General features: G+C 33.0%; 1 protein-coding gene across 1 annotated transcript; it reads left to right on the top strand.

Moving 5' to 3' along the window:
• Nucleotides 1-8,726: 8,726 nt before the first annotated feature.
• LOC111399474 (glycylpeptide N-tetradecanoyltransferase 1-like) lies at nt 8,727-10,496 on the top strand. The gene is made up of 2 exons (XM_023026783.1): nt 8,727-8,844; nt 9,069-10,496. Exon 2 carries the CDS (start codon nt 9,078-9,080, stop codon nt 10,380-10,382), a length of 1,305 nt encoding a protein of 434 aa, XP_022882551.1. The 5' UTR covers nt 8,727-8,844; nt 9,069-9,077; the 3' UTR covers nt 10,383-10,496.
• The last annotated feature ends 1,488 nt before the right edge of the window (nt 10,497-11,984 follow it).

Raw genomic sequence — 11,984 nt, 5'->3', positions numbered from 1 at the left:
AAGTACCAATGGCAAAGATTTTGTAATTAATTTTCTATAATTGAATATCAAATTTTTAAAGTACAAATCAATGTTTACAATCCTAAGAGGTTAAACCCCAACCTTAAGGTTGCCTCATCGCCCCTGTTTTGGAGTATCGTGAGGGAGGTAAATCGCAGGTTATATTTCCAAGGATATAAGGTGGAATGATGCTTATACACTTGCACTTACCCAAGAGTCAAATCCATATTTCAATATTTGAACCCTTGACGCGATAGCCACAAGCTAAACTGGATTTCTCCACCCTCTCTTTTTACTACTTGGAGATGAGCCCGAGGGGCAATGTTTACAATTCTCACTCTAATTGATGGGTGGCAATGGCGTGTTTGGAATTTTTTTGAGGCAGTCAATTGTTCTAAAATAATAATTTCGAAGATATCATATTGAAATGGTAAACACCAAACATGATTCACCAAGCTATATGCTGCACAACAATTAATAGGTAGATTATTTAATTGAGATATTGAATGAGAATTATTTCTTGGACGATTTTAGCCTACTATAATTCAATTATTTCAATAATATTTTACGTTTTATTTTTTAATATATATATTTAATTTAATTAATAGTTTAGTTACCTACATATACATTTGACAGATTCATGTAACTTGTGTACTTCCATTAATGTGTGAATTCTTTGATATTAATTCTCAATTAATTAACATTCTCATTCATTCATTTAATTAATATTCATCTTTATTTATGCATTTCATTGTTATTAATTATAATTATAAGTTAATTAAAATTTCATATTAAATAATGTATTTCATTATTCAAGTTCATGTATGCTAATTAATATTCAATTTTATTTAATTGAAAATTAAAGAAATGATTTAACATTCTTGGTCACGCATATATTCCCTAGTATTAATTATAAATTAATTAATATTCACGTTTATTCAAATATTATTTTTACAATTTCTTATAAAGCATTTTATAATAATGTGCGACACGCGTTTAACGTTGACTAGTATATTGGAACGGTAAAATGAGCAAGTACCCAAACATGATTCAGTGAGTGTATATGTCGTACATCAATTAATATGTAGATTATTAAATTGAGTTATTAAATGGTATTGAAAAGAGAACGCGTGAAAATTTGTACGTTGTTCTTTATAAACATTCCATTTTTCAATCTATCGAAGTTTTTTTGTTACTTTGGAAATTTAGCAACGAATTAAACAAATTATAAATTTTGAAAATTTGGAAATTTATCGACCCACGATTTGCTGTTAGATTTGACCTAATTAAGATGAAGGAGATGACCCGACATGACTGACATATTAGGAATTAAATTTCAATAAAGAGAAATCGCATGAAAATATGTATGTTGTCATAATCTTTTCGGTGTACCGTATAATTTTAATATTAAAAATGATTTAGATAAATTCCTAATTTTGAAATTTTGAACACGACACTTTAATCCATAAATAGGTTGCTTGATTTGATAAGTGACGATGGAGATGGTGCATCATGGTTAACGTGTTAGGTTGAGCAGAATTGAATGTCGACAAAGAGCGAGTGTGTGAAAAATTATTTGTTTGAGATATAATGTTTTAAGTGTGCCGAATATGTTTATAGTTACATGCCACTTCTAAAACTAAAGAACAAGTTAAACAATTCTTAATTTAAAAAGTTTGAAAATAAATTTACTATCACGTCAATTTTTATAGGTAGGAACGAAGACCGCCAAGGCATGATTGACATGTTTGGTTAAATAGAATAAATGTCACTAAAGAAGTGCGTTGGACTTGTCAGTTCTGCATGATTCTTGGAATGGTCAGAGTATGTTCATCGTTATTTGCAAATTTTGATGTTTAAAAATAAGTTAAACAATCTCTTAAATGCAATTTTAAAAAAAAAAAAAAAAGTTGAACCCTAATCTTAAGGGTCCCCATCGCCCCGCCTCTAGAGCTTTGTGAGGAAGGTAAATCGCGGGATGTGCCCTAGCAGGTCAGAGAACAAGAGTTGCCTGTACATTGCGCTTACAAGGAGTCCAATTTCATGTTTCAGAAATCAAACCTCTACACTGCGGCTGCCAGCAAGGCATGAGATAACCTCACTCCTATCCTTTGCACCACTAGACTATATCCCGGGGGCATCTCAAATATTTTTTTTTTATTGTATTGAACATATTAATTAGTTATTAGAATATTTTGAAACACCGAAAACAGTTTTTTTTTCTTTTTTTTTTAATTTAACTTTTAAACTTTTGAAAACGATATGTTAATAAGTCAATTTTAATCCACCAAACCAAACTTCAAAAAGGTAGTTTAATAAAGAAGAAGCAAACAAAGTTATGAGGTTAACCGTAAATTAGAAATTGTTTGAGAAAGGGACATTAGTGGACCAAATAAGTTGATTCGCCGCTAATGTTATAAATAGTTGAATAAAAGACAAGATTTTAGGTACAAATTTAGTGCTTGTTTGGAAAAGTTCAAAAGTTGCTAAAATATTGAATCGAAGTTAATAGTCAATTTTTATTACAAATTTCATTGAAACCACAATGTTTATCAACTTTTATCAAAATTTACTAAAATTATATCAAAAGTTTTGTCAAAAAATCAATTAGTAAACAAAACAAAATATGTGAATGATAAACTTTTAAATATCTGTTGTATAATATCAAACAAAGAGTGTAAACTCAAGTTACATACACATTTATCTATAAAAATCATATACGTTTTAGGATTTGGAAAAAAAAAAATCTAAATTTATCCCATGTTTATAGTTAAAAATATTAGGGTAAGTTGTTGGACACTTTGAATCTAGATTTTTGGCCTGGCAAAATGTTAAATAAATTGAAATATGTTTAAATTAGAGGATCTTTAGATTATTTCCTTTATTCCCTCTCGTGCACATTATACAAGAACTCTATACTAATTATATATTTAGTATGTTAAATGTGATCGTGCTGAATAGAACTATGAGAAAAAAAAAGGATATTTAATTTTAAATGGTTTTCCTATATAATATTTTCATATTATCAATGGCAACATTAACTATATGTGGGGTATGAGATCATCTATCAAAAAAATTTAGAAAAATAAATTTAATCTAGACATTTGAAATATATATATATATAGAGCCTCATATTTTAAATTGGTCTAAGGCTTCATAGACCGACTCTACATATTATGTACTAAGGGCATTTTGGCACATTTTATTATCCAATTAACTTAATTACTAATTCTTTAATATATATCATAATATTGTTAATATAAACTATTTTCTGGATGAATAATGCATTGTAGCATCATTAGAGTCGTTGACATCAAAATTTGTTAAGCACGATTTGAGCCAACTTTTAGGAAAAATGGCATTGTTTACTAATAATGGGGGTTTACAAATATGTTTCTTTGTGGGAGTGAATTACTTCGATGGTCCCCCCTGGAGAGGACCAATATTTTCTATTTATAGAGCGAACTAATCTAATTCTCTTGGAATTATGTCTTGTCAATTGGATCTTTCATAATGCCGAGCTTGATTTGTGTGCCATTGATCTCTTATTATTTCACTTTTTATCAGAAAATTATAGCCTGCTTCAGGATAGGCAGTTATAGTACCTTGTCAAACACCCAATCAGTACGACACACTTGGAAGAAGTGATGTCAGCACCGGTCAAATCCACCAATTAGCTAATATAACCGCTTATCCTAAAGCAGGATATAATTTTCTGATAAAAAGGGAAATAATTATGATTTGATGGGAGCCAGCCTCAGTAGCCAACCAAAAAAAGAGATTGATGGCACACAAAGCAAGCTCGGCATTATGAATGATTCGATTGACAAGACATAATTCAAAGAAAATTAGTTTTAGTTCACTCAATGAAAAGAAAATGAGGGGACCATTGAAGCAATTCACTCCCACAAAGAAACATACTTGTAAATCCCCATTATCAATAAAGAGTACTAATTTTCCTAAAAATTGGCTCAAAATTGTGCTTAACAGTTTTTTACGTCAATATTTGGCCCTAGAATAAGGTCCAATTGTGTAAAATAGCCTCATTTTTCCTTAAACACAACAACAAAACAAAAGGCCATGAGTCGCAGTTTCACCTTGGGAAACCAGTCTCACACTCATCCCAATGAAATTGGCTCCTACACAGTTTTCGAAGAAGGCAAGATAGAACTGAAGCAAGCAACCCTCAAATAACTGCTATGAGGGAGGCCATCAAGAGGTTAACAAATGTAGTTAGTAGGCTGGAAGAAAATCGGGCCCACGTTTTCCCACTTGATACCCAAGTAGAATCCCTAACCATGGAGAGAGTCAGGCAATTCCCTACTAGGAGATTCCTCCACTTCTCAAGGAAGGAGTCCTCTGAAAGTCGAACTGACGAGGTCAGAAGTCCTTCCCCAGCAACGAAGCCCGTCACCAAAATGGCTGGCAATGTATTCAACTAATTAGGTTCTCAGCACTCGCTGACACCCCATAAAATGCATGCTAAACCTAACTTAAAACGCTCACTTGAACAGGCAAAACTTGAAAATAAGCTCTTTGAAAAAGAGCATTACCGACTTAGAAGCCAGAATTGAGGGAGTGGTAGAAGAATATCTCACCGAACGTCACTCTCCTTCACAGAAGACATTTTTGTCGAACCCTTACTTGAAAAATTGAAGATAGCACAGCTGACCGCACATGAGGGGGAATGAGATCTCCTCAGCCACTTAGACAAGTACACTTCATGGATGGAGCTGGAAGGAGCAAGTGATGCTATCACGTACCATGCTTTTCCCTTGACCATGGGAGACAAGGCATAAAGGTGGTTTAGAAGGTTACACCAAAAGTCCGTAAAAAAATTGGAATGACCTAGCTATGACATTCTTGGCCTAATTCATGGGCTCTAGGATCATAACCACACCAAAAGAATGACTGGTAAGCATCAAGCTAGGAAGAAGTGAATCGCTTAAAAGCTATCTCAACAAATTCAACAAACAATCAATAGAGGTCGAAAAGAATATTAGATAGCTTCATATATGAATTCTAAAAGAGAAAATGGATGTTGGAGCTGGGTCCCAAACCTTTACTCAGTTGAATCTAAGTGAAAGAACTGGGATCCCTGCTACTTCCCAACAGAAAAGTCTAACTGATTAGGTTACACTATCAATATTAAGTTTATTGTTATTCATATCTATTGTAGGATTGAACTAACTTTCATTTTTATTTTTGGAAATTGATGCTTCTTCTTCCTCATCCACTAGTCATACTTCTTAAATCATCTGAATCCCCATATTCTATTCCAGCATCTTCATCATTGTTTGCTTTTGTTTTTCTTGATTGCATGTATTATCCATTCCAATATCAAATCCCTCACTACACTCAAAAAATATATCCTAATCATGATCATCATTTTGTAATTTATCGTGCTCAGACACAGGATTAGTGAAATCTTCTAACACATTCTTCATCAACATCTTCTGTTGGTACCCCAATATGTACATCAAACTATTCTTCAAAGTCCTCAGCCATTTTCTCTTTAACCTCTTCTACCTTAACATTTATAACATCGCCAATTTAAGTTGTGTCAACTTCGGTATCTTCATTTGTAACCTCGATGGGAAGCCTCTATTTCTTCTCAATGTGCTCAACAGCTTGTTCCCCATTATTTTGATCTGCTTCATGTTTGCAATTCACCAAAGTTCTGCTTATCCACTTCTGGTCCATGTTATTCACCTAAGTTCTGCTTACCATAAACCTCAGTTTGTTGCTCCGCCATCATCTGCACCTCAACCAATGTTTAATTCGCACCTAAAATTTCATCATCAACATCTCTCTCAACCATTATATTTTCTCTTCAACATGGTTTTTCAACAATATACATATCATTACCTTTCAATATTTCATCAAATACCTCTACAACATACTATGCTTTCTAATCTATTTATGTTTGATTAGCTTTCTTATTCTTGATTGGTTCACAAGTCTTATTCATACTATCCAAACTCTCATGAGTTTCAGGATCAACAGCACAAAGTTTAAAAGTTATTATATCTTCCCAAGATAATCCCAAAACTTCTACTACAGGCAAATAATACAGATCAACAACACTTTTCTCACCAAGTAACTTTAACAAATTAATGAAATCGTCATCAGTTACTAACCAAAAGGATTCCTCACTCAATCTTCTTTCAAGCCTATAAAGATAACCGCATTTGCTCAAAATATCCCAACATCTTCATGGCACTATTAAGTAGAAATCTATTAAACAATTCAGGATTAACATAGTTTAAATAACTTATCTTACCATGTTCATACACAAATTTCGCATCTTTGCAAATAATATTCCACCATGGTGCAGTTGTATTTTTAAATATCAGGAACTCTCCTCTGAACCAAAAAAGTTTGCAACTCCAATCAAAGTGTGTAGAATCACATGGAACTACATAAAATTAACTCCAGCACATCATACGAATATCGATTAAATAGAGAAAATATATCCAAACCCTGGTATATTGCTATAGTGACAATAATGAAAACAAAATTCGAATACAACATCTATGTACAAGAAAAGAACGACAATGTTCAATGCACATGTTTCTCTACCAAAGATTGAACATTTCACGCGAGTTCTATCAATGAAATTAATAAAAAAATATAAAACTCACCATACTTGGTTCTAGAAGGGAGCCTCTTAGATGATAAGTAATTTCTATGGGATTATCTTCGGAATCATGGGTTTCTTGTGAACCCATTGTGGAAGAGAATGGTGTACAGCGTTCATTTCCATTTGACTTTTGGTATAGGCATAATTGCCACTTTTAAATTTCAAAGTGGGATTAGTAATCAGGTCATTCTACCCTTCACTTAACTGGTTAGAATAAGTCAAAAAATTATTTTTTTGATCAACTAACGGAGGAATGGATGGTTTGCATCCATATGTTCCCCAACCACAATCGAGATGAAATGTTTGGGACTGTGGTACAAAAATGAAAGTTTTAGGTATAGTCTACAACTATAATGTTTATAAATATAAATATTTCACCGTCCCAATTATATAGACTGAGTTTTCTTTTTTCTCTTATCCCAAATATATAGGACTGTTTCCAAATTTAAAATATTTTGTTTTGTTCTTTTATTAATATACTCTTATTCAATTTTCCCCACTTAATATACCAACTTCTTGAAATTATCCAAATACACACTTCCCACTTCTTGAAAACATGAAACAACTCTCATTTCTTCTTCTTCAAATTAAATCATTCAAATTCTTTACTAATTCCAACAATAATTTACTACTACATACTAAAAATTAAATGAGGATAAACTAGGAAAAATCTTGGCAAAAATAATTTTCCAATGACATTGAAGAAGATTTCTTAATTCGTGTGAAAAACGAAACAAGCCTATATAATTGGAATAGATGGAGTAATAATTTATAAGTAGAATTGATTAATATTAAATTAATTGAAAAAATGAGCGGTTTCGTTTAATATGAAAAGAGAATCTGGTTGTTCTTTTAAGGTTTACCTCAAAATTTTATATTTTTCAATAAATTTGGCCGATTGATCGTCCGCCATGCCCGTCGAGTCTACAATTACGGTAGGGCAACTCTTGACAAGCTTGAATCACGCTGGTTTCAATATGTGTTTAACCATAGCATATCTGGAAATGAAAAATATTCCTTCCATGAGAGTTGCTTTCATTTTTTACAAAAATAAAAAAAAAATTAATTAGTTTGAACAATAAATTTTATTTATATTTTTCTTAATATATAGTTACATTGAGTAATGGTTTAAATATAAATAGTTGTAATTCATATTTGTTGATAACAATGCACATCAAATATGAGCATATTTGAGAATTAATAAATTAACTATATTTTCAACTAGAAAAGTCACCGATAATTTTGGAACAAATGAAAAAAGAAAATTAGTCTATTTTTATAGGACGAAGAGACTGTATAGATTGAATTTCGTTTGCGAATGAGAATTGTAGCTTATTGAACAGCCAAAGGCTTTCTTTCGGGAAGCACCAACTCAATCTTGTCCAAACATATTACACCAATTGTGCCAACCAATTGCAAGAAAGTTTTATGTGCAAGTTGAACTAGTAGTGCCAAGAGAACGAGAAAAGAGTAGAGAGTTGGGAAAAAGCGACTAGAAGGGAGCAACTCAAGTATGATGAGGAAGAGTTAGTAATATATATATATATATTTTTTATAACCATGAGTGTCCGGGCCAATTTACGCGCATCTCGACTAATCACATGGGACCCTTAAGTTTACAGACGGATACTCACCTCATTGGCTCTGAGAGAACTCGAACTGGTGACCATTGAAGAGCAAACTCAAAGTCTGACCACTGAGCTACCCCTCAGGGTTAAGAGTTAGTAATATTATTAGAGAACGGATGTTGTAAGGTAGATTCGGCGTTGATGATATTGGATTTGATTTTTTATACTTTCATTTCCTTTTATCTTTCGCTTTTATTGAAAATAATTGTTATTTATGCATCTTGCTCCCTCGAGAAAAGCAGGTTTTCACAAATCATTTTAACTAAAATTTTTATGAAAACCGTTCTAAAGGAGTAATTCCATCACAAAAGTAAAATGCCGACATTTTTAAGTCACAAAAAACACATATCTTGACTCTCTCTCGAAAATGTTCCGTTCTGTCACATTTGTTTCCTTGGGGATCTTTATGTAAACCAAATCAAACAAATGGGATCACTTTAGATAAAAAAAAATGATACAAAAACATAAAGCTAAAATCCTTCCGTGCTCGGAATGTTAAACCCTAGTGGAAAAACAGTGTAAGAATTCCCAATTGTAGGCACCCGTTGACATTTAACAATCGCCACTCCGAATGTAAGTTTCTGAATGTTTTATTACTCCAAGATTTTTTTACTGGATTTGATTCGTAATTTGATTATTCTACGTAATTTTCGTTTTTAATGGGATAAAGAATGTATGAATTGAAGTACATATCTTTATTTTTTCAATAGGAATGGTTTTCTTCTGATGGTTTGTTTGCTTTCTGGCGAAAAATGGTTGTATGCTATCATAATTAGAAAATAATTGTTTTTCCGCAGTACTGGAAAATGGCTGACAAAGAATCTCCATCTGAACCCAATAAAGAAAACCCAGATCACGATTCTGTGGAAAACCCGCTTCCTGACTATAAAACTACCCTTGAATACCTAGTTCAAAAGTTCCAGGATACCAGTACTTCTAATAAACAGCACAAGTTTTGGGAAACCCAACCTGTTGGTCAGTTTAAGGATGTTGGGGACTCGAGTTTGCCCGAGGGCCCCATTGAGCTGCCGAAACCATTATCCGAGGTCAAACAAGAGCCCTATAATCTCCCTAACTTGTATGAATGGACAGTTTGTGATATGGATTCTGATGAGATCTGCAATGAGGTTTATGTATTGTTGACTAATAATTATGTAGAGGATGATGATAACCTGTTCAGATTTAATTACTCAAAGGAGTTTCTTCGCTGGGCTCTGCACCCTCCAGCATATTACCAGAGTTGGCACATTGGGGTTCGTGTCAAGTCTTCGAAGAAATTGGTTGCTTTTATCACTGGTATTCCGGTAAAAATGAGGGTGCGTGATGAGATTGTGAAAATGGCCGAGGTTAATTTTTTGTGTGTTCACAAGAAGCTCAGGTCCAAGAGACTCGCACCTGTGATGATTAAGGAAGTTACAAGGAGGATTCACTTGGAGAATATCTGGCAGGCTGCTTACACTGCTGGAGTACTTCTTCCGACACCGGTCATCACGTGCCAATATTGGCATAGGACATTGAACCCGAAGAAGCTCATTGATGTTGGGTTCTCTAGGCTTGGTGATCGGATGACAATGAGCCGTGCAATTAAACTCTACAAGTTGCCAAGTTCAACATCAACCCCTGGTTTAAGGAAAATGGAGCTATGTGATGTTCCTGCTGTTACTCGGCTGCTGAAGAACTACTTGAGCCAATTCGTTGTTGCTCCTGATTTTGATGACAATGAAGTGGAGCACTGGCTTCTTCCTCAGGAGAACGTAGTTGATAGTTATGTTGTTGATAGTCAAGATACTCATGAAATAACAGATTTTATAAGCTTCTATACCCTCCCGTCATCCATCCTTAACAACCAGAATCACTCAATTCTGAAAGCAGCTTATAGTTTTTATAACGTCTCTACTAGAGTTCCACTGCTTCAACTGATGAATGATGCCCTTATTATTGCAAAACAGAAGGATTATGACGTCTTTAATGCTCTGGATGTCATGGAGAATGAGTCTTTTCTGAAGGAACTCAAATTTGGACAAGGTGATGGCCAACTATACTATTATCTGTATAACTATCGGCTAAGAAATGCTCTGAAACCATCTGAACTTGGCCTTGTATTATTATAATTTGTTGCATGATTACTGCCTCAGAACAATTCTTAGTGCCTTGCAAGAACTTAAACAACTTATAATTGTGTTGGCTATTGAGATATTTAATGAGTTTATCCTTTTGAGTTGTTCTTTGCTTCTAGTGTAAGATTTTGGCAACTTCATTTAAGGTAATTGTTGAGCTTTAAGATATGTTTGATAGAGAATTTTTGTGATAAATCGAACATGCTCTTCGCTTATTTTATAACTTACGAAATTGTAAAATGTGTACTTGCCGAATCTTTGGCATTTTCTATTCCATTACAGCCTGAACGAAATCTCTATATCAATGCATTGATCATCTTGTGGGAATTGTTTCATCTCACTATAGGTTCACTTCTCTTTCTTGCATATTTTTATTGGCGCCGGGTGTATGTTTCATCTTCTTTCAGCTTCGTTTCTGTTTAAAGTCGAAGCAAGCAAGATTCATATATAGATTGTCGTTTCTTTTGCTCATTAATGGCCATAGTATGTTATCACTACTATGTTACTTATTTCATTATTAACATTTTGATTGGTGTGTTTTATGTTTCTAGCTGCATATTAGACCTTATTTTTACAGTCTTATAATTATTTGAGCCATTATATTCTTCTGTATTGAAGTTTATGCCTCGAATCACTTCGTTGGTCGACTCTATATTTGATTTAGCCTTTTCCAATCCATATTTGAACAAGATCCATTCAACTAGTGGAAAACCACATGGAATATAATTTAGCTATTATATGATGTTTATTATTTTGAGAAAATGAAGATTTGAATAGTGATTTTTTTAAGAATGCGTTGTTAAAAAGTAGAAAAAAGTTTTTAGTTTATATACAGAATATTTTATTGTGCAAACGTATGGTTGAAAATGAGTATGAGAATTAAAAAATTTTGAAATGATGGTTGTCAGGGGCTTAATTTAAAAAAAAAATAAAAAATCAGATAATAATTTATTTACAAAATTCTGGAGGAATCCAATGTCCAATGAGTGCAAGCCCAGATGTTATGCCATCTGGAGAACTTCACCATTTGAAGCTGTAAATGGGAAAAAGGGTAACTTAGGAGCCAAAGAAAAGGAGAGACGAAACTGGATTTTCCAATATTACTTCACTCAAACGCATCTAGTGCCCGTGACCGTTTCTGCCTCTTCGACTGCTTCCACCGTTACGAACGATTTGGTTTTTGTTAAATATTTATACAATAAATATATAACAATAAATATATTATGTGAAAGTTAAAGCAAGTGTTCAATTGATTAGAAGTATGGAATTTGTGCGGGAGGTTGGGGTTCGGTTTACATTCTACGCGATAAATAAAAAGTCTTTGATTGGGCATTGAGGCCTTGGCCTTCCTCAATTAAAGCAAATTTTTTATTATTTTTTAATCATTTTTTTAATTAATCAAACTAATCAATATAATATAATTGTTTTTTACCAACTCATTATCAATAAAACTACGAATATTTTTGAATCATGGTATTTTGTAATTTTTCATACATATTGAGTGCACTTGAAAGTCCTGAAACCATTCATGATTGTTGAATAAGCGACGTGTTTGATCATTGTATTTTGGAAGTGATTGTCCACAAAGATCGCAAC

This window comes from Olea europaea, chromosome 9 (assembly GCF_002742605.1).
Source record: "Olea europaea var. sylvestris chromosome 9, O_europaea_v1, whole genome shotgun sequence".
Classification (NCBI taxonomy): domain Eukaryota; kingdom Viridiplantae; phylum Streptophyta; class Magnoliopsida; order Lamiales; family Oleaceae; genus Olea; species Olea europaea.
Note: the sequence above shows the minus strand (reverse complement) of the source record. Positions and strands in the feature narration are given on the sequence as shown.

What these genes read in the sequence shown, in the direction of transcription:
- LOC111399474 (XM_023026783.1), top strand. Translation starts at nt 9,078, where the DNA reads ATGGCTGACAAAGAATCTCCATCTGAACCCAATAAAGAAAACCCAGAT.